At 42.4% G+C, this 24,021-nt stretch overlaps 2 protein-coding genes across 3 annotated transcripts in view; one reads left to right on the forward strand and one right to left on the reverse strand.

Moving 5' to 3' along the window:
• The window catches only part of LOC118431065, a 23,543-nt gene extending 6,557 nt beyond the window's left edge, over nt 1-16,986 (forward strand). The window contains exons 1-7 of one of the 2 annotated variants that reach the window (XM_035842146.1): nt 13,408-13,561; nt 14,049-14,159; nt 14,797-14,859; nt 15,289-15,368; nt 15,736-15,866; nt 16,142-16,208; nt 16,828-16,986. In XM_035842146.1, coding sequence (XP_035698039.1) covers nt 14,086-14,159; nt 14,797-14,859; nt 15,289-15,368; nt 15,736-15,866; nt 16,142-16,208; nt 16,828-16,958 — 546 coding nt within the window. In that variant the 5' untranslated portion in view covers nt 13,408-13,561; nt 14,049-14,085 and the 3' untranslated portion in view covers nt 16,959-16,986. Of the gene's footprint in view, nt 1-13,407; nt 13,562-14,048; nt 14,160-14,796; nt 14,860-15,288; nt 15,369-15,735; nt 15,867-16,141; nt 16,209-16,827 lie in introns of those variants that run through there. The other variant, XM_035842145.1, reaches the window with a different exon arrangement.
• A 945-nt stretch (nt 16,987-17,931) lies between these two features.
• The window catches only part of LOC118430618, a 6,789-nt gene continuing 699 nt past the window's right edge, over nt 17,932-24,021 (reverse strand). Inside the window, exons 2-5 of the mRNA XM_035841597.1 lie at nt 22,242-22,362; nt 21,726-21,867; nt 21,091-21,295; nt 17,932-20,866 (exon numbers count right to left, since the gene is read on the reverse strand). Of these exons, the coding sequence (XP_035697490.1) occupies nt 20,175-20,866; nt 21,091-21,295; nt 21,726-21,867; nt 22,242-22,362 (1,160 nt within the window). The 3' untranslated portion in view covers nt 17,932-20,174. The remainder of the gene's footprint in view (nt 20,867-21,090; nt 21,296-21,725; nt 21,868-22,241; nt 22,363-24,021) is intronic.

Raw genomic sequence — 24,021 nt, forward strand, 5'->3', positions numbered from 1 at the left:
GGGATTTTCCCCTTCCCGGGTAAGGGATTTTGGCCCCTTTATTTTGGCCCCTTTTGAGGGATTTTGGCCCCCCCCCCCCCAAGAAAAAACGGGGTTACATGCCTTTTTGAAAGTTGATGGGGATAAATCCCAAAATGCAGTTTCAGAATGAAATAAGGACAGGCGTTTGATACATACCTCCATTCATAGTATCAATATTAACGTAATTACATGGTAATAAGATAGTTGAACTTGTTTCAGACAAGGAGGGTGGGGTCCCTTGTATTCCCATTATTGCATATACCGGAGTCTCTCCCATGAAGTGACCACAAAAGACCTATGTAATGTCTTTATTAATTAGGCAAATATTAGGTATTAATTAGAATAACGCACATTTTGGTATATGCACCTGGCCAAGGGATATCTTCACCTCCAACATGAGTGTTTTGTCTAGTATTTAGGAACTGATACATTTACCCGTGTTTCTTAAGACTGGTACTTTACCAGGGTTTGTGTAGCATTTAGCAACAGCTATATCAACTTGGGGGTAGATAGTATTTATAATGAGAAACTATTATTTACGTACGTGTGTTTTTGTTAGTGCTTGGGAAATGTTTCCAGCACAAGAAAGAAAACACTGTGACAAATGGAAAACATATAGCTGAGGTATTCCGTACCATAGACGGTGTTGATTTATACGTTCGCAGTAGCACTGTTTTTATGCCACCTCAGCGGCAAAAATTGTCTTTTTCATTTCAATGGGGGGGGGGGGGGCGAGATCGCTGGGGGGGGCGAGATCGCTGTCACACCGGCGTAACGTTCTTTCAGCGTCCAGACGTCTTTATCAGGTACCAAATTTAACATTTGTCGGTTCTGTGGGTATAGGGTAACCACGGCATCACCGTATACATGTACCGACCTAGCATACGAAAAAAAACATTACCATCACGCAAAGATAAACCAAGGAGGTTATATTCAGAATATAACCTCCTTGGATAAACAGATCTTTGTACACGCCGCGCCGTATGCTGTTTGTTCGAAACTTGCAATCCGGTCGCTGATTGGCCCGCGACGAATCAGGCAAGCTCATTAATATTCATAAGCAGGGCGCCCCAAATACCCTGGCTGAATTGTCAGGGGTGATATCGTTAGGCTTTACCGCGATGTCAACCCTGAGTGTGAGGGTGCTTTTTACACGCATTACCAAATATGTTAACGTTAACCACCAAGTGATACATGTATGTACATTTCAACAGCTATCAGGTTTACATCATCACCAGGTTTACTATTTCTGACATATTTACAAAGAAACACAATTATACATCACATATCTACATCGATGCCAGTGGTTATACATGCCGTTACCACATTGCCGCCCCACTTATATCACATGCTAACACGGTAAGATTCTATTACGCAATTACAGACTATACCACTTTCGGGTATACGGGGTGTTCACCTCCGTTAGCCTTATCGACATATATAGATGTAACAGAAACTGTTCATTACTATCTTGACATTTATGAAGTGCCTTCCGCATAACATAATCCGAGTAGAAATCTAAAAATTGAGAAGGATGGGGCGCTGTTGACGATCATCATCTAGTCTGACACAGTAGGCAAGTTACAGGGTTCTCTAGGCTCAAAACCGATGGCCACGGTCAAAGGTTCTGGGGTGAATGGTTTTGGAACCGAAGGTCGTTCAGAAATAACCTCTGCCCTCTGAGCCAAAGCTGACCTGGGCCCTGATCAAATTAAGCTTCTTATACGCCACCATGACATAAAAGATTGGACCTTCTAATACTGTGTGATAAAAGAAGGATAGTTTAAAATCTGAGTTTTTTCTGATATGAAGATAAGAGTTAACACAGCTTTCAACAAGCGAGCCAAAATGCCTTCCTCTTTGACGAACCTTCCTAGGTAGACACAGTAGGTAATTCACAATAGGTCGGTTCCCTTGGCTCAAGACGGGTCACATGTGTACGCTGTATGATCAAAGTTCTAACGGGATTTGCTTCGCCCCTACGGTCAACGGGTTGAACAAATCTTGCCTGTCTAGGACCATCTTGATTTTGCACACTCTGTGGTTTGCGACAGAAGAAAATCTTTCGACAGGCCTTCTTGAAATCCGAATTATTTCTGATATGCAGAAACGCATTGATACAGCAGTTGGTATAGTACATAGGCCAGATTACAGCGTTTAAAGAGGCTGGCCAGCCCGTACCAAAGACCACAAGAATACAAGAGGGACCCACTAGCACACAGAACACGCATGCCAGAACCGCAAGGTTTTTCGCCACTTTGAGCAGATTTTTCTTCTGCTGGTGCTGAATACAGGGGTTATCTGGATTGTATGATGCTTTTCTAACATGGCGATAGATGGCGGTGTAGCGGCCCGGCCGGGATGTTTTAAGAAACCAAAAATCTAAATTCATACCTAGAAATACACACATATCATGCCAATGGATCTTATTTTGAGATTTTGTGTATTTTGATGTCTTTCGCATCACTCTTTTTGCTCTCGAAAGCTGCCCGTCCGGGCCCCGGTTTGGAAATGTGACCTAAGCCTAACATGGCGATAGATGGCGGTGTAGCTGTACAACATGGTGAGAAGTGGCAGGGCGTACAGCGTCCCGATCACCGCACGGGTCGCGAAGGCAGGCCCGGTACCGGCAACGCAAACCCCAATCGACAGCATCCCAAGGAAGCCGTAGCCGAGCACGAAGGGAATGGCGGCCGTCCAGGACACGAGCCAGGCCAGCAGGACGATCAGAACGTTGTTTCTGGTGGTGAAGACGGCCTTGTAGGTGGATCTGGGCTTGGTGATGAGCATGTAGCGGTGGAAGGCGATGAGCGCCATGCAGGACAGCGAGGTGAACTTGTTGGAGATACCGATGGTGCCGAGCGCGGCACACACGCTGGTGTTGAAGGGAACGCGGCGGTTGATGGCAGTGTAGACGCCGAACGGCAGGTAGACGGCCGTCTCCATCAGGTCTCCCGCCGCCAGATTCACGATGAACCAGCTGGTGGCAGTTCGGAGCCTTTTGTTGAACCCCACAGCGAAGATCACGGTTCCGTTCAGCGTGGTTCCTACCACGGCCAGAAGACCCATGACTGTTGCAAGGCCAACAACAAAACCCTGCGTTGGTTTGGGGGAAGCCGGCAAGGGAAAAGCAGTGATGGTGCTGTCGTTGGTGCTGAAAAACGTGCTGGTGTACATCTCGGTACAGATCGTGCTGTTGTTAGAGTATAGGAACATTCCATCGTTGTCTGTGACATTCACAGCATAGGTTAAGCTATCTATAGCCATATCCACATCTATGTTTGCCTCCCTGCAGTAAAGACAGCGAACTACAATGAGAAATCGCCAGTAGCAGGCTGTACAGAATAGAAAGCTTTTGTTCTTAAATGCTTTGTCTGCACTTAATACATTAATTATAAGGAGTATATATAATGCTCGTTTTATGACTTGTTGTTGATTGCTGAAATTCACCTTATATTTCTTTATGAGCCTATCACAACAAAACAAGTCTAACGTTCATAGGGAATGATTCTTTCAGAAAAGATACGCAATGTTTCTGTCTTTAAACAAAATATGGGTAACTTAAATGTATATAATGGCATCTACACAAACTATCAATTCATTGTCTAGTTGTGAACTAAATGTACATACGATAAACTTCCACATACGTACGATGAAGCTTTGTGCAGCCGTTCGTAGAATGCCCGTCGAAGTAACTGTTGTCTATGTGGAAATGAGTGGATAGGGACCGTTACCGTTCAGATCACTGTTTGATCAGCAGACTTCAGACCAATCTCTGGAGTCCCTGAGGGCAAACTCCGCCCCTAAAAATGACTTGTAACCTTTGAGATTGGTTGGGGAGTATTTATGCAACTTCGATGGTGTATAATGGGATTGGAAATGTATCAGCTTAAGACAACCGTAATAGTGTTTTGTAAGGTGCTTTACTAGGTTGGATTTGTTGAGAGGGTCATTAAGTTGATCGGCTCATTCGCCATCAGCTATGGATTGGAATGGATAAGCAAGATAGTCCAGAGCATAAGCGATTACAGACAATTGGGTCGCACTCACATAATGAAGCAATCAAAGTTTACAAACCTGAAGCAAAAGAGACGGAAGACTTCCCCGTTCATCCTATCCCTTAAAGTAGGCTTTGGTTACACTACCGCATCAAACGAGCACATTTTGTTAGCAGAATCTAAAGGACACTTGTGATAACACAGTTGTCTACTATGTCGTGCAGTTCTATGTTTACTTTGTGCATTGTTGTCTACACTTTTATGGTTGTGTTTGTTACATTCATTGCGTCATGCTATAGACCACATGTACCTAGGCCGCCGATGCATGAATCAAGGGTTGTTGACCCGACTGTTCCTCGAATGAAACCACAGAGTGAGTGAAGGGAACGGTGTGGCATATGAGGTTGTAATAGCAAATGATAGATGGAATAGATAGGTTGAGATCATGACATGGTTTTATGTATCATGTCATGATCGTAATCTATCTATTCTATCTATATCGATCTATCGATCTATATAAGGATGATGTATAATCACCTTGTAATTGATACATTGTCCAATATTTGAGAAATATGAAGTTGTGAAGGTGAGTCAGAAGAGTCACATTGTTGCAGTATTGCCTTATCGTGAAACGTGACTTGTTATTATGTCCTGTACTCGGATAATGTTTCTGTTAACTATTGCTAACAGGTCAATAAGATTTAATGTTTCCTTTGTCAAACTGTTGCTTTCATTGAGAGCATTGTTTGGTTTGGTTTGGTTTGCTTTGATACAGATCTCCATTAGTGGCTGATATGTCACTATTTTTCCTGGAGTCCGGGTGATTTGTAGAGAATCACCAATTCTAGACGGAAGGATTTGCACCATCGCACACCGCACCATCGCACGTGTGGGGGTTCTTTAACGTGTATGGGGTGTGGCTCTCCCCAGACACGGGACCTCCATTTAACGTCCTATCCGAGGGACGGCCCTAGCCGAACCTGGGTACTCCTTTTAACCTGAGTAAAGTGAGGATTGTTGATAGGCGAGACAAATTTTAAGGGGGGGGGGCAAAATCTCTTAGAGAAAAGAAAGAAGAAAATATGTAGGTCCAGGGAAAAGGGAAGGAAAGGAAAAGTGAAGATGAGAAAGGGGCAAAAGTAAAATTCTGTTAGAAACTTTTGGAAATACTGGCTGTAATCTAAATCTATTAAATCAACCCAGGACGCAAAATCTGAACGTCATGTATTGTACATTCACATCACTTACGTTTATTGATTTCATAAAGCATGAGAACAAATGCCAACTAATAAAAATACTGACCAACATGAACACAATCGGCAAGTTATATCACATGTTACATCATATGCCCGCCGATATTTGACTAACGCATATTTCAACATTGCGTTAAATGTTCTCAATTGTCTGGATTACACACAACTTTACATCGCACCTTCACAACAGTTTGTTTTACAATGTAACTTCACTTTTGACTTTGCATACATTGAACTTGTCCATTATACGACAAATCCAATGTTAGCATTTGAGCTAATCTTGTACATGTTTTACAACATATGCTAAACGTCTACCACCAAGTAATACATGTATGTACATTTATACAACTATCAGGTTTATACCATCGCCAGGTTTACACTAAACAATTCAAAAATATTTACCAGGAAACACAATTATACATCACATATTTACTTCCATACAAGTGGTTATACATGTCGTTACCACATTGCCGCCTTACTTATATCACGTGCTAAAACGGTAAAATCCTATTACGCAAATACAGACTATACCACTTTCAGGTATACGGGGTGTTCACCTCAGTTAGGTTCGTCGACACATATAGATGGTATAGAAACTGTTCATTACTATCTTGACATCTATGAGATGACTTCATTCTTCCGCGTAACATAATCTGAGTAGAAATCTAAAAGTACTCACCGCCACCCACCTGTAGGGTAGCGGACAGGGAGTAGCACCCCTGCCCTTGAGGAACTGGGTTCTCTCTCCCTCTCTCTTACAAACACAATGAAACACATCAAACCCCAGGAAAGAAGAAAAGTGACCACCCTGTCTTCAACAAGATTAGCCTGACCCAAAAACGTATCAGAGACTTCGAATCAGTCTATTGAAGTTGACACGTAAAAAGAAGAAGAAGAAGTTGAGAAGGAAGGGGCGCTGTTGGCGGTCATCATCTAGTCTGACACAGTAGGCAAGGTACAGGGTTCTCTAGGCTCAAAACAAATGTTCACGGTCAAAGGTTCTGGGGTGAAAGGTTTTGGGGCCGAAGGTCCTTCAGGGTTAACCTCTGCCCTCCGACCCATAGATGACCTGTGACCTGCCTGCCCCGGGTGGTCTTCGTTTTGCTGTCTCTGTGGCGAGATGCACGACAGCATCCGTCGGCAAGTCTTTTTAAAATCCGAGTTCTTTCTGATGTGAAGATAAGAGTTAACACAGCAGTTAGCATAGTACATTATCCAGACAATGGTACTCACGGGGGATGGCCAGTCCATACCAGACGCCAGAAACACACAGGACGGACCCACTAGCACACAGAACACGCATGCCAGAACTGCCAGATTCTTCGACACTTTGAGCATGTTTTTCTTCTGCTGGTTTTGGATAGACGGGTTGTTCGGGTTATAGGAGGCGTTTCTTATGTGGCGATAGATAGCGGTGTAGCTGTACAGCATGGTGAGGAGTGGCAGGGCGTACAGCGTCCCGATCACCGCACGTGTTGCGAAGGCAGGCCCGGTCCCGGCGACGCAAACCCCAATCGACAGCATCCCAAGGAAGCCGAAGCCGAGCACGAAGGGAATGGCGGCCGTCCAGGACACGAGCCATGCCAGCAGGACGATCAGAACGTTGTTTCTGGTGGTGAAGACGGCATTGTAGGTGGATCTGGGCTTGGTGATGAGCATGTAGCGGTGGAAGGCGATGAGCGCCATGCAGGACAGCGAGGTGAACTTGTTGGAGATGCCGATGGTGGCGAGTGCGGCGCATAAGCCAGGATGGAACGGAACCCGGTGGGTGATGACAGTGTAGACGCCGAACGGCAGGTAGACTGTCGTCTCCATCAGGTCTCCCGCCGCCAGATTCACGATGAACCAGCTGGTGGCAGTTCGAAGCCTTTTGTTGAACCCCACAGCGAAGATGACGGTTCCGTTCAGCGTGGTTCCCACCACTGCTAGGAGACCCATGATCGTTGCCACACCAACAACGGCTGCCGTCGATCGGGGGGAAGCGGTTGTGGGAAAAGCGGTGCTGTCGTTAGTGCTGAAAAGCGTGCTGTTGGAGTATGGACGCATCCAATCGCTGAACGTTGCGTTTACAACAAAGGTCGTGTTTACGAAGCCAATACTGATATTGTTGTGTTGCTCGGGATAGCAACACCTCTTTTGTGCATTTGTGGTCTGAAATGATACAACTTAGATAAACCCTGAGCTTTATAGACCACGGGCTATGTATTAACTTGCATCATTAATGTAATAATGACTAGCTGTAATTTTTGACTTTGAGTGAAATTCATATTAATAAATCTTGACATTGTTCGTGACAAGTAATCAAATTAAGCTTCTTATTCCACCAGGACACCTTTAAATACTGTATATCAAAGGAAGGAAATGTTCTTATTGAATTTATTTCCTCTCCGGTGATGTCTTGAAAAGCCTTCAACAAGCGACCAACAATGCCTTCCTCTTTGACGAACCTTAACAACGACAGTACAAATATATCCTCATCCGAGATGTATCTTGCATTGAAACATGTTACTATCAATTGCTCACGTATCAAGTTGATTCCCTGCGTATGTTCTGAAAAAGCCAATGATGGCAATGGGCATTGGGGGGAGGGGGGTTCCTTTGACAGGAATCACTACAGTTGAGACCTCAATTTGATTGACAATCCAACCAGACCAATCCTGAGGCCATGAGAAAACATATCCACACCTTGATAAGACAGGTGAGATTAGTGATTCGCTGTGCGTTCATTTTGTGCCGTATACGTAAAGTTTTTTTTCGTCAACGTTAGTGCATACATATATATCAGTGGACAAGTCTTCACCTGCGCCATTTCTATAGCAGTTCGGGGACCTGACCAGACATCGATGTTAGATAGACAACTGCACATGAGACGTCAGGAACAGGACATTTGTGAATTTTACGAGTACGGCATTTTTAAAGTTGGGATTGATGTTGCCATCTTTATTTGTAACTGTTTTGATGGTTTTTGTATGTGAACATCGACAAAAAACTAATGTTCTTTTGTACAGGTCTGCGTCACACAAACGCTAATAGCATTACATGGTATGCAGTGAGATTTTACCATCAGACATGTTTGTCTATGATTACATACCAATCAAGTATGGTCGTTTTTCGCTCGAATCAACGATTTGAACGCAAACCCCTCCAATCTTCCACATATGAGTCACTTTTCTAAAACTTCGAACAGCGGAAAGAAGGAACTAATGGTTTGATATCAAGTATCTAGGTTGACACATTAGGTAATTCGCAATAATAGGTAGGCTCCCTTGGCTCAAGACGGGTTATATATGTACGCTGTGTGATCAAAGTTCTAACGGGATTTGCTTCGCCCCTACGGTCAACGGGTTGAACAAATCTTCCCTGTCTAGGACCATCTTGATTTTGCACTCTCTGTGGTGGGCAACAGAAGAAAATCTTTCGACAGGCCTTCTTAAAATACGAATTATTTTTGATATGCAGAAGCGCATTGATACTGCAGTTGGTATAATACATAATCCAGACTAGGGCGCTCACAGAGGCTGGCCAGCCCGCACCAAAGACCAGAAGAATACAAGAGGGGAAACCTAGCACACAGAAGACGCCTGCCAGAACCGCGAGGTTTTTTGACACTTTGAGCAGATTTTTCTTCTGCTGGAGCTGAATACATGGGTTATTTGGATTGTAGGTTGCTTTTCTAACATGGCGGTAGATAGCAGTGTAGCTGTACAGAATGGTGAGGAGTGGCAGAGCGTACAGCGTCCCGATCAGCGCACGACGATTCGTCGCGACAGGCCCGGTTGCCGCAACGCAAATCCCAATCGAAGGCATACGGATGAAGCCGAAGCTGAGCACGAAGGGAATGGCGGCCGTCCAGGACACGACCCAGGCCAGCAGGACGATCAGAACGTTGTTTCTGGTGGTGAAGACGGCCTTGTAGGTGGATCTGGGCTTGGTGATGAGCATGTAGCGGTGGAAAGCGATGAGCGCCATGCAGGACAGCGAGGTGAACTTGTTGGAGATGCCGATGGTGGCAAGTGCGGCACATAAGCCAGGGTGGAACGGAACCCGGTAGGTGATAACAGTGTACACGCCGAACGGCAGATAGACTGCCGTCTCCAGGAGGTCTCCCGCCGCCAGATTCACCACGAACCAGCTGGTGGCAGTTCGGAGCCTTTTGTTAAACCCCACAGCGAAGATGACGGTTCCGTTCAGCGTGGTTCCCACCACGGCCAGAAGACCCAGGACCATCGCCACGCCAACAATGAAACCCTGCGTTGGTTGGAGGGAAGCCGGCGTGGGGACAGCAGTGACCGTGCTGTCGTTGGAGCTAGAAAACGTGCTGTTGTACATCTCGGTACAGATCGTGCTGTTGTTAGAGTATAGGAACATTCCATCGTTGTCTGTGACATTCACAGCGTAGGTCAAATTATCTAGGACCATATCTACATCCATGTTTGCCTGGCTGCAGTAAAACAAGCGAAATCCAATGAGAATTTGCCAGTAGCAGACTCTACAAATAGAAAGAAATGATACTATCATATTTTGCTTTTACTCTTTAATGCTTTATCTGCACTTTATACATTGATTTTGTATATATATATATATATATATATATATAATGGTCGTTTTATCACTTTGTTGTTCCTCACTGAAATTCACCTTATCAGCCTGTCACAACAAAAGAAATATAACGTTTATAAGGAATGATTCATTTTAGAAAAGATACGCAATGTTTCTGTCTTTGAACAAAATATGGGCAACTTAAATATATATCACTATTCTTACATTAATTATCCATTCATTGCCTATTTGTGAACTAAATTTACGTACGATAAACTTCCACTTACGTATGATCCAGGTTTCGGCAGCCGTTCGTAGAATGCCCGACGTAGGAGAGGTCAATGTGGAAATGAGTGGATAGGGATCTTAACCGTTCAGATCACTGTTTGATCAGCAGACTTTAGACCAATCTCTGGAGTTCCTAGGCGCAAACTCCGCCCTTGAAATTGACTCGAAACCTTTGCGATTGGTCGGGGAGTATTTGTGCAACTTCGATTTTTTTTATAATGATCGGAAAAGTATCGGTTTAAGACGATTATAATAGTGTTTTGTAAGGTGCTTTACTAGGATGGATTTGGACAGAGGATTATTGACTCGATGATCGGCTCATTCGCTAGCAACTAAGGATTGGAAGAGATAAGCATGATGATCCAAGACCTAAGCGATTATACACAATCGGATCACACACATTATGGAGTAAAAAAGTTTACAAACCTGAAGCAAAAGAGACGGAAGGCTTCCATTTTCACTCTATTCTTTAAAGTATAGGCTTTGGTGACGATGCCGCATCAAACAGAGCCCGTTTTGTATGGAATGTTAATTGACAGGATATAGACGCTACTTATGATGATGACACAGTTGTCTGCTATGTAACGTAATTCTACGTTTACCTTGTGTGTTGTTATGTAACACTGGTTCACCTTTATTCGCTGGGTAGCCTACATCCGTTGTCTGAAAAACAGGAATTTTTGGAATATCAAGTCGACGGACGCTTGTTTAAAGCTGCAATATCTTCAAAATGTTGCAGTTTGAAACTGCCATCCGTCGAAGTGATATCCCAAAATATCCTGCTTTTTAACAAACCGAATGTAAGTTACCGGCGGATAAAGGTGACCCAGCGTTACATCTATCTATCTATCTAGGGACGCTACGTAGTCCCCTTAATGTTACACTTATAGATACATTTGTCCAATGGCAATAGTTGAGAAATACACCTTTTGAAAGTTTGGATTTCATTTTGAATTTAAAACTTCTGAGGGTACTGTATAGATGATACAATAAAGATGGATAGACCGAATTACGTTCTGCTATATTATTGGATGGTAAATGACAGGAGTTGGGTGATGAATGTATACCCTGCCGTACGCCGGGTGGAGAATGTCTTGATTAATAGTTTCAGAGGAACTCGTTCGATAGTAGGGATAAGAAGATGGCATTGCAAAAAAATCCTTATGTATCATCAACTGACGTATTGATATCTGGTAGTTGCTGACAGTGCAATGTACTTACATCTGACAAGATAAAAGAACAGGCTATTAACAGGTTCCCGAATGTATAAAATGTTGAGATTTAAACTACAATAGTAGTATTGCGAAGGCATGTGACAAGAGCTCATGTGTATATAGCTACATGTACTAATGTCAACGCAAGTTTAATGAGAAATATCACTTCTCTCGTTAACAAATGCTGAGTCATAATAAGTCGCTTGCTTAATTGGTTACAACTAACGTTTTCAGTACGCGTAAACAATATATGACAGTCTTCTAGTCTTACATAACTAAGAGAACAGCGAGCGTTGTGTAGTTTGACGTTGGATTTATCTATTCTGTGTTATAAGAAGATCTGTGGCCGCAGATAGGATAAATCTTTAATATCGGTTTTGGCGGAAGCACTAGACGGGATCAAAGTTGGATGAGCCTAGCTTGGACACAAATCGGATATAGCCCAAAGCATTACGGACAAGATTTCCAGTTCTATCCGGCCCTTTTGAAATCTCCATCGGTCTTTTCTCTTTCATCTATGATACATGCAGTTTTGTTGTAGCTACCGGGATCTGAGCTAGTTTCCTGGTCTTACAGTATTATTCAGTGCACTCGTGGCAAGTAAAATGATTTTCCTTTGGGTAAGTTTGATGTAGCATATACATAGAATCGTTCATATGTCGGAGATATGCGAAGAATAATTTTCATAGGGAAGAAGGAAATATTTCTTCATGCCTTGAATATGGTGCCGATTAAGGGTGGGTATCGTTTTTTTCTTAAAAAAACGGACCTGAAAAAAATCGGTGGCATTCCACTCCGGAAGCTCGAGTGTTTTTTTCTAATTCTGATAGATGATAGTTTTGGGGATACAAAATGCAATCCGACTTTTCGCAAAGTTACCTCATTTGTCTTTTCGACAAGTTTTAAATCTTAGTATCCCATACGAATCCGCGACTAACAGACATTTTGAAAGGTACTTTGAAAATTCCGACCCTTGAAATACAGAGATTTGGTCACTTTTTATGGACCACTGTCTGCTATCTAAAAAGGCTACATGGGTAAATTACTACAAAATGACTCAAATGATAACAATGTTGACTGACGATTCTGATGACGTTTATGCACACACATTTGGTCTAGTTAAAAATTAATCCTGTGCCTAAAACATCATAGTTTCAAAATTCATACCAGTGCCGACCGGTATCTGTTCCCATCGTCGAAGTCACGTCCTCCCCCACTAGTGCACAATTGGAAGGGTTCTCAGGGGAATTCAAGAACTCGTTACAATGTTCACCCTGCATTTAGGCTTCAACTTATGGTAAACTTGATTCAAGCATACCTATGTATTCTCTGAGGAATTACAATATGGTCGGAAAGTGCCAAAGAAGTGGTGATTGGAGAATTGACTGTCCCTTGGGAGGACAATGTAGATGCTGCCCATGAGCATGATGAGAGGGAGCTGACCAAGTATGCAGAGTTGTGTGGAGTACTAGTATGTAAAGACAGAGGGTGGAAAACTTGATGCTACCCATTTGAAGTCAGCTGCCGGGGTTTGCTGCAACATCCTTTTAAAAATGGTTGAGAGTGCTAGGGTGCAAAAGGAAGGAAATCAAGTCTATCACAAAAGCTGCAGTAGAAGCGGCTGAAACGGGTTCTGCATGGATCTGGAACAAATACATCCAGGTCAAAAAAAGGCTGAGACATAGCCATTCTGTAACTCACCAGTGGGAAGTGGTGTACCAAGCATATATTGATCTTAATGGGCCGAAATTCCCAATGACGGGTGGTGATCAACTGATGATCCCACTGGTGAGGCACACAATAACATCAAGTGTGTATAATTCAACTTCAAGCATACCTATGTATTCTCTGAGGAATTATTATAATACCTGCTTCTGGAGTGGAATGGCCCAGGTCCAGTAATGGTTCTATCTTTAACATTGGCCTATCAAGTTAAGTATTCTTTTTACCATGCTCTATCTTTTCTAAGGTTTAGAAATGACAATCTCGACAAATGTTACAGCATGCACATATGCAGGAGGTCCGTAACTTAAGTACTGTTGCAAGCCGTCCCTGCTGTTTCACTTAATCCGCCAGAAGTCGCTCCTACGACGAGACGCCATTGCCTGGTTACCGTGACGTCACCACTCGACTTCAGTTCCAGGCAGGCTCCAGTGAAAAGAGTTTGTTTTGCTCGATAATTTATCAAAAATAGTCTGTATTTGGATGTATGCTGGCTCGGGGGTAGCGGAATTACGACATAAGCTTGGTAAGTCCCGTGAATCACGCCTAAACGGTAGAATCGAAGGTTTTGGCAGCCGGTATAAAGCATTGCTCTAGCGCTCTGACTCTGAGAAAATGTTGCACAAAATTCTTCCCCCCTCCCCACATAAGGTGGGAGACTTTGTTTTGCGTGCAGCACAACTTTTCTTCCTCGGTTCCCATTCGTTCAATGTGAATACGTCCAGCTTTCTAAATGTTCACCTATCATCCAGGAACTGAGTTGTCACTGTTATATTCCAGTTTTGCTTTTAATTAGTATTTGGTTGACTGATAATGATTATAGTTTACGTTTAACGCTTTAAGTGACAGTTCAGTTAAGTTAGTGCGATGTAGAGACGGCTAGGAAATTGAAGCAGTAAGATTTGTATCACATATCTCCTTTCAATTAAACCTTTTTCTGTTGAACAAATAACACGTGTAGCACTACTGCCACAGTGCTATAACATTACATGTTTTCCTTCATTTTACCCCAGTTCTGCACAGTACCACTATAACTGCAGTCCTGTCACCATGTGGTACTACTGCTGGCCCCACAGTGTGTACCACCTCATCCGATGGTTCCCCAAGACAAACAGGCTGAAGATGTGAGTACACTAGACGGTTCCTTCTTGTAACCAAAACTCAACAATTGACATACATGTACAATGGTTTGTTCTTTAATCATAATAATATTAAAAAATAATATCATAGACACTTTTGATATATTATAACGTTAACATCCTTAATAATTTTTTGTAATTTTTATGTGATATATGGTATATGCAACATTACACACTTGTCATACCTGTGCTAACATACCAGCTGGTGCTTATACAGCATACACTTTTCTTTGACACATACATACCATAATTTACACACATGGTAAAATGTTGTACAAAATTGTGTGCGCATTTTGTAAAGTTGTAAAAAGTATGTACAATGTAAGTACAATGTCTTATTGAATGTGTGATTGTCCCTGATACTAATGTCACAATTAATCCAAAACTGGGCCCACCCAAGATGTTTGTATAAAGGAAACATAAAAGTGTCAATCAAGGATTATACAAAAATGATGAATATTTGTTTTTTACATTCTGTGTGTTCTGTTGTGTTGTCCTTTAAAATTATGTTTCCAACCGGGTCCCAGTTTTGAAATGTGACTAAAGCATTTATGATTAGTTGGACACAGGTCATATTCTTGTTCACACTACAAGACATAACTTTCTACCCTCATCCCCTCAGCCGTATTGTGGTGACTATCTTCACCTGTGCCCTGCTGGCTCCACAATTCTTTGTGTTGACCAGGTAAGTTCATTAACTTCTCATCTTTCCTATTATTGTTTTTATCTAGCATACATTTGGAACAAGAGATAGCTAAGTGTACATGAAGCCTTTTATTTGGTAACAGTTGCATGATGTTATTGATTTTATGTGGTCATATTGCTAAACTCCACTTTGTAAGGTTGCAACTATGTTGGTTTATTATTCTCCAAGCAGAGGTTTGGCTCTGGCTGTTTTACTTAATAATATGTGTTTTTAAGCATTTACATCAGACTTACTATTTTGTGCATTTTCATAAGAAATTAAGAAAATGGCACAAAAACATGTAAAAAACGGCTGGAGCCAAATCTGTGCTCGGAAAGTATTTAATGTTAATCATTTATTGAACAGTTGTTGGACATGTTCCTTGAACTGCTAGGCTGTTGTTGTTTACTGTTTATCTTTGTTTACCAGAGAGCAGAGCACTCGGTACTGTGGGCAGCAGTTGTTTGACCTGCTAGTGGCCTCCATCGTTTTCACCTTCTGTATGATAGGTAAGGAAGTTTTTCAGAGAACCATGTAATGTTGAGGGAAACAATTTCTATACTAGGTAGCACATGTTTCTACTAGGTAGCTTCAAGAATGGACAATGCTTGTAGCTAGATGTACAAATGTTAGGTGTAATATATTGCTCAGTCAGTGTAACATAACCAGCTGCTGCTGATGTGCTGCATGTCTACAAAGCCGTTGTTTTATGCTGAGGTGTGTGTGTTTCTTATACCAGCTATACAGATGCAGTTGGGTAGTTCTCTTAATTTTTTTATTCCATCTGCCAACCTTAAATGATAGACAGCGTAAACAATAGTCAAGACTTGTGCATTTCATACAGATTCACCCACGGTTTGATACCATTCTCTGCAGGTTTTACGTTCCTGTTTGCGCTGATGGACCCTGTGCCACGGGAAGTCAAACTGGCCTTCCACGTCTTTGGCCTAGCATCATTTGTGCTGGGTTTAATCTACACAGTACAGACAGCCACTGGGGAGGAATGTGTAGGTTTTTTTTAATTTTTTTTTTTTTTATTGTTGGTTGAGAAAATGTGCTCTTGCTGCTATACATCTGTATGTTTACTCAGTTTGTAGAGTTAGTAGGCCTTAAAAGTGACACCAGTGTTTACATGAATATCTTGATATGTTTAGACTGTTTACTACAGTGTGTCATACTATATCTCATGTTAATGGTATGTCTGTATCATCTGTCAGGTAGGATTTAAGGAGATCCATCTTCCTAACTGCACTGTTTTCCTTTGTTGTTTCCGTTGTTGCAGAGAAACAACACCCCAGAGTTGTACTACTTGTCACTGGCCTTCACAATCATGGCCATGATCACAGCTGGTTAGTAGGGCTTTCATTTCTGAGTCATTTAAGGTTTCTATTATAAGTAGTTAAGTCGGAAACACTTACTCCATCAGTTGTATTGATTAAGGGTCAAACCATTCTGCTGCTCATAATGTATTTTACTAATTTTTAGTCAAACTGTTTCATTGGCCATGTTATATATACTGTATTTGTGATCATAGTGTATAGTGTCTTTAGTGTGTTTACCATGTAATTTGTATATTGCATGGCTTCTTACATGTAATGTATGTTCTAGTACTAAAAAAAGGCATCTGCTGCTACTGCCCATTATGCTGTGGTTTGACAAAATTTTCATTTGTTACATGTGACAGACCATTCTGTCAACCTTGACAGGCAAGAATCTGTGCGTGGGTAAAGATATAGAATATCCAAACGAAAATTGGACACATGCAGAAAATCCTTTACAGTCAATGATGGAAAAATACTTTGAGTTGGCTTAAGCAGATATTTTGCTGAGTAGATATTTTCTGTTAGGCAATATTTTCTGTTGTCTTGCAATCATGTTATATTTGTTTTTATACATTCCTTTATTACACAGCTTTCGGACCCATGTATCTGATATTGCATGTTGGCTGATACATATTTTATTCTCCAGCGTTCATCCTGGTCATGATCCCGTTTTGGCTGATGAACCATTTCTGGGACCGGTCGGTGCTGGATTACAGAGAGCGGTCGGGGCTGTGCTACGAGCCTGTCATGTGTTGCTCCTGTGTCTGGCACGTGTAATTCAATCAGGGTTTATTCATGGTAACAATATGGGGGGGGTCATTATTGTAACGCTAGTTCACCTTTATTCGCGGGGTAACCTTTATCCGTTGTATTTAACACCAGGGTATCTAGGGATATCAAGTCGATGGACGGTGGTCTCAAACTGCATTATATTGAAAAAAATGCAATTTGAAACCACCGTCCATTAACGTGAGATCCCTTAATATCCTGTTTTTAGGTACAACGGAACTAGCATTACAACAACAAACTCAAAGCTGGGAAACTACCCAATTTTCTTGTTTTTTTCCCCAACTAGTCCAATTTTGTGCCACGAGTTAGACCAAGCAAGCTGATTCCGTACCTGCAAAAGAAACTTATCTCAATTTTGAAAATTAGAGTAAAAGAAATGAAAACAACAGAAAATTCAGACAGAGGACAGTTGTTTTCCATTGGGTCTTGTCAGCTTTGTAGTTGCCTAGCATTCAGAAGGAAGATCAAAATCAATATGCAATAGATGCCATTCATTAAATCAAGTATTGCCTTATGTCCGGTACATGTGCCTTACCCCTTATGTGTAGACTACTGTGGGGTTTTCTACACCCTAATGTGGGAGGGGGTATTGGGGGGGTGGGGGGTGAAGGGCATAGACAGGGTCTCTGGGTAATGTTATGTACCCAGTAATTGTTTCGTGAGGTAGAAGTTTGTGGTGGCCGGGTGAGAAAGATCATCCCCATGGCAAAAAGCTTCATCACTCAGTTGAAGAGAGCTGGGCCAATCCACATATGATAGACTGGAGACCAGGTTATGATGAAGGCAGTTGAAAGCGTTTGCTGAGGAAATAGACTGGTTTTGAAAAAAAGGCACTTCTACAAGACAGTTTACATTGGGATCAGCAAAGTCATACGATGTAATCTAAGTCAGAGGCACCAAAAGCTGTGACTACGTACAGCCAACTGTTTTGTAAAAAGACAAAACATCAAAACAAGTCGTGTATAATGTATATATATGCCTTCTTGTTGATGTACACACTGTATTTAGTAACACATGATGATGTACATGTAAGCACCAAGTCAAACTATTATTTTATTCATGTTTCTTTTATGCTCTTGTATATAATAGTCAACTTAAGGAAATGGGTCTTTTTGAGTATCATAACCAAAAGAAGCCCATGGGCATCAATTTGCAATGATGACCAGCCACTTTGCTATGTGGCTAATTTGGCAATAATGACTTAATGATGTACATTTGTATACAACTAGATATTGTAAATTAACTATGGATATTCAAAATTGCATTTGATTCAGAGATTTGTATACTATTTTTCAAGTATTTTATACATGCCATGAACATATCCACATTTGTACAATGTAGTTTATATGATAACAGAATTAGAGAATAAGAATTAGGAGTCAAAGTCAGTACAGATTGAAGACGTGCCCAATTGCAATTTTTTCCTTTAATAAGGTGAGATGTCAAAAATTGAGCCCCAAACTACTGTGAAACTGTGATCTTGAAATCAAGTCAGTACACATCAATTATGAAATAAAATCAGATCTATCACAAGTTGATGTGATATAGACATCAATCAAATCATGTTGGTGAAACAGAACAGTTACCTTAGCCAAAAGTATTATAACATTAGCCGAATGGCAGTTATACCGGCAATATAGATACAGATACAGATAGTCTTATAAATGTGGAGTAGGTAGTACTAGGTACTGTAACAACAAGTTCTGTTTTGTCAGTAAGGCAACATTGCAGTTTTTTTGCTTCTTGACAATTTCTGTTGAAAGATTAAGGTGTTCAAAGAACATTTGAAGGATTGCATCCATCAAGTACTTATAGTATCATCCTGTGTGTTGGGTGGTTTGGTGGAGGATTGGCCATATGTAGAATATGAAATGTTAAGCAATTTTTTGTTTGTTTCACCCTTTGTTACATTGTGGTTTAATGTCTCTAATAACATAGCATGCCCTGGACTGTAAGTAATTTTTACAACATATGTATGCTATTTACAAGCTGTTATCCTGCACGATTGATCTAATATATTTTCACACAGAAGTTTTAGAGGTGTTGTTATTGAGTTACACCATTTTATCATTATTTTGTTACATCCAGGTTGTTCAGTTTTCTAGTTCTACTCATGCTAGTTTATAGAACCATCGAGTATTTTCAAAAAGTCGGAACCCTGACTCTTAAACACATCGTAACATTCCACTATACAAACAAAAAGTTTTACAATTGAACATTGTGGAACCACTTAGTGGTAGACCATGTAAACATACAACAAACCACCCCTGGACATGTTCAAATGACGAGCGATTTTCATTATCATTTTAGCGGTGGCCACACTGTTTTTGGGTGGCATGTGGGCCACAGTTTTCTTTAGAAGAGGCGAAAATCAATGCGCGCGCGGATGTCATCCATAAAATTGAGAACTATTTTTCTCTCTCACAAGAGCCTAAGTGAAGGATCTATGGGGTAAACACGTTATGATCATGAAATGCGACAAGAAGTATATCGATAATTTCATTTTTTTAGTAATCTCCGAGAGGCAGAGTTAACGGTAGCGTAAGATAGTATCTATGCCGGCCAAAGGAATATAGCCGGTCACCGGGAGTTTGGGCATCAGCACACTGTACTGGTATGTCGCTGACTCTTCCAACACTACCCATAGACATGAAACATCAATAATGGATTATGCGAAACTTTTGCTTGATAAAAAGTGTTGTTGATTGCAGAAGGGATGACAGACAGGCATATGTCGACGAACGTAACGCACAATGGTATATGCGTTCGGAGTCTTCGGACCAAATCAAACTGCCCTGCTGCTTGGACCAAACTGCTGACTGGTCATGCAAAGATCAAAATTCACTCACACAGTGTGAGCGGGATATGTTGTGTTTGCTTTGAATTCGTCTTCTTTAGGCCGCATGTAAGTCCAGCTTGCATGCTCTGAGTACCAGTCATTCACAACCATGCACCAGTGTCATGAGCCATGACTTCATGCAACAAAGCATGCTTCAAGTCTGCTGTTTCACAGGCAGCAATGCTTTATGATCATTCAAACCAGCAAGCCGTTTGCAGCATCTTGAGTCGAAATGACTCGGCAAACCAATGCATCTTCACCTCGCTACAGATCATGTACACTGGGTGTACCGTGGGCATGTTAGCACCAGTATTCGACTGGCAGAGCGGTTAATCAAGTCTGTTCTCCAAGTCGACACTCCTCGTTTAGATCGTGCTCTCGAAGCAGAGAACATATGGGTTGTTGTTGTCGTTGATGCCGGTGTGTGTGGAGCCAGAGGAGGGAGGGATAGAGACTTCAGAGTTGGCGCCAGAGACGGCAGAACCTAGAGGTCTGACTGGGTAGACGGTGGACTCTCTGCCGAGGGACGGGCTAGGCTGGATCGTGTAGGACCGGGGCTTGTACAGCGGATTCCCGCGGACTCCTGGCATGGGAGAGGACGGTACCGACGCGGTGCCGAGCGTGTTGGCCCGGCCGTTAAAGGACCTGCCCTGCCGTGGTGTTGGTGGAAGGGACGCCGTGGCGCCGCGAGGGGCGCCGTACCAGTACGGCATGGGAGCAGCCTGGTCGTTATAGGGGCGCATCTCATACTCCTCTCCCTTCACGCCGTCGTACTTCGGATCGTAGTCGTGTTCTTCAAAGTCACTTTGGGCCTGGGCCTGCATCTCCTCCAGCTTCTTACGTTCCTCCATCCTCTTCTTCCGCCTCTTCTCCTTGCGCTTCTGTTTTCTCAGCCTCTCCTCCTCCTCTTGCTTGAGTTTCTTTTTGTCCAGGTAAACGAAGAAGAAAGGGGTTTCGCTGGCGGAGTATTTTCTGTCTGCCTTCTTCATGGATGCGTATGTCCGGCAGCATATAAAACCCACTGTGCAGTATAACGCCACGACACCTAAGATGATGGCTGCAAGAGAACAGAAATATATCTATCCATCTCTCTCTCTCTCACACATCACATGATCAGAATACATCGAAGACTAGCATATATTTACATTTGTTACATTTCTCTTATTTTACGCCATATTGTGAAACGTTTTCACGTACATCGTAGGTATAGTGCGAAACGTACATGCGATGAAGAAAATGATGCATGTCCTGAGATTGCTAAGGTGTTGGGATCGCACTTACCGATCATATAACCGCTCAGAAGGAAAGACTGTGCCCGTTCCAGACCGTCGAAGATTTCCGCGATCTCGGTGATCATCTGCTCCAATCCAAGACGGGGCTGGTAGTGACCAGTGACGTTGAAGAAGTGCTCGGCTTTCTTCATGATGGACTTCAACTTCTCGTCGGGTAATATGGGCTTGGCGAACTCGCCGGGCGAGATGAGAACCTGAGAAAAGTGTTTACAAGTATGAAGATCATGTCTCACCTATGTTTAGAAGGATGGTAGGCCCTGGTGTAGATGGATGCTTTAACTTTCCTTACGAATCAACAACATCATGATCTATGTCCAATATTTGGACCTTGTCCAAGAAATGGCTACATCGGCAGGAGAACATCAGGGCCAAGCTGTCGTCATTGGACGTACACCACGGGGGACGATATCAACTTTGATCTATATAGATTTATATACTATTGTACTCGTAAGAACACGTATCCTGAGCAATTGGGTCAGTCATCTTGACTATCGAAAGCCTTGGTCAGAGAATTTTTGTGCTGTATTTTTTAGATCTTTTAATTTGTGCTACTGTATCAATCAAGACATATATGCTAATGTTATTGGCTACATCATTCCTGATTGGCTAGTTTTATGTGCTCACCAAGTCATCCAGCTTGGAGACGAGAATGATGACGTGATCAGTACATGACTGGTCGGGAAACCAGGCGTCTCTCAGGAATCGCGCGTAACGCCTGGAGCTGATGTTGACTGGCACTTGTTCTGTGGGCAGGAGCGTCCAGTACCTGGGGGGGGGGGGGGGGGTAGTATGTCATGGTCCTGAAAATGTACCACTGGTGTCCAGACAAATCTATAGTCATTCTTTTATTATAAAATGTGAGTCAAATTATGCCCTTGGAACAACAAAAGCACCTACTATCTACAAACACACATGATACAGCCTATGTATAAGAAGCCCATAGTTCTTTTGAGGCGAATTTTGCATATAAAATATTAAATTTGTCATACTGCAACTTTCTACCCTGGTATCCAGCCGTATTACAGCTCCCGAGTGTCTTCTGTCCTCTCGGAGTGGACAGACGAGACTCAGGAGCTATGATACGGCTGGATACCAGGCTAGCAACTTCCGTCACAACAAGCCTAAACGAGCTTTACTTACATGGGTTCCATCTGCTGCATGGTGGCTACAGCGATGGTGTAACCTCCCCTGTCCGTGCAGTCGTCGCAGAAACATTTAGCCTCTTCATGAACCAGCTTCAATTTCTCCCTCAACATAAGAGCTGCAGGGAAGTTAAAATTGCTTTTATTGATGAGAACAGCCTTCTGCCTCCCTCTGCACGTAACGTCAACTCTTGTAATTCCAACAGATACCATAATACCACCACATGAAAAAATACATGGATTCAAAGTGATTTAGGAGATGAAACAATGAAGCATCTGCAATCCTTATCTGAGGTTACTGCATATCGCATATTTCGGTGCTCGATACAATATTGAGAAAGCCTCTACATAACAATGTTTTTTATGTGGCGGTATTATGGCACGAGGTGGAATTATGGGAGTTTATGTTTGTTTTTTTTTTGGTGTAAATATCAACTCATGCGGAACTTTGTTGTTTAATACAATGTGTACATTAAGTTTTGTTTGCATACAAATTATGTCATATTTTTCAGATACATTTTTGAAGACTGGCTATCAATGTTGTCAAAAAGTCTTCTACTTCCTCACAACGCTTTTGCGGTGAGAAAGCAATCCCAAACGTGGCTGTATCCCCCCTCGTCCCGGCTCATCACTGGGGTTGACTTTTTATCCAGATAGCCTCCTCCACCACAAAAGCGCCACCTACATCGGCTACATATAGCGGTGATCATGAGAAGCAGAACTCCAGTTAGAAGCTCTGACGAAGGTGTCTGAGAGACATCGAAACGTAAGCAATGTAAATACCTCTGGTTGTGTAAAAAGAATTCTTCTCATCGATATCCATTATTAACACAATCTACAACACGCCTAGACTATTGCGATCTACAACAACAGACCGTGTAATGATATGAGTTTCTCTCAGACCAAACCTAATTATAGCTGGAAACATACGAATCAATACTCCTGGGTCGGACCAAGGTTCAAATTCTTGGCCCCTTGTGGCACGCTGACACTAACTTTGGTGAGCCCCTTTTGGAAAGCGCGAGCGTCAAGTAGCCAAAATGCGCTCCATGTATAATTCGTACATATGTAGGGAGTGAAAGCAGCTAGCGTAGTCAAGGATTGTTTATAAACAAATTAAACCACTGTGTCATAAACACATAGAAAAAAGCAACTGCTATGAAAAGATGTTAGCTTACTAATTCTAAATAATTAAGGGGGACAAATCACACGTCTCATCCACACCATAGAAAGAAATAATGGACAGTCCCCGTCAGTTGGAGGACAGATGCGTGTCCCTGTCACGGACACGTTTGGTTAGTCAGCACTTGGCAATGTACACGGAGGAAGCTAGAACCTGCTTTCTTTGGCCATTTTACAAACTAGTCCGTACTTGTAAACAATTCAGCATCTGCAATACAAACACAGGCTGATGAGTCGGGAGGAGGCATTAGATGCCTTTTGCATTGCGAACATAACAAATGTTAGAAATGGTCGTCTGTGGAGACTGCAGGATAACATTATGGGGGTTTCCCGCCTGGCGATTGCCGAGCGCCATCAGACGGTCTCGACACTCGATATAGCCGGGCTGCAATGCTAAATATTCCGGTAACATGCCGCACATGTGGCACTGGCGCAATGGAACAGTGGGGAAACACATCAGGGTTTCCCTCCCTCTTATGTGTAGAGTCAATGGTTTAACATTTAATCTGTAAATGGTCTGAAAGTATCATTAATTATACTGACTTAGGAAGTTCCGACCTGTAACAATGACACAAGACATCGGCCCGACTAAACAA

Source organism: Branchiostoma floridae, chromosome 14, assembly GCF_000003815.2.
Source record: "Branchiostoma floridae strain S238N-H82 chromosome 14, Bfl_VNyyK, whole genome shotgun sequence".
Lineage (NCBI taxonomy): Eukaryota > Metazoa > Chordata > Leptocardii > Amphioxiformes > Branchiostomatidae > Branchiostoma > Branchiostoma floridae.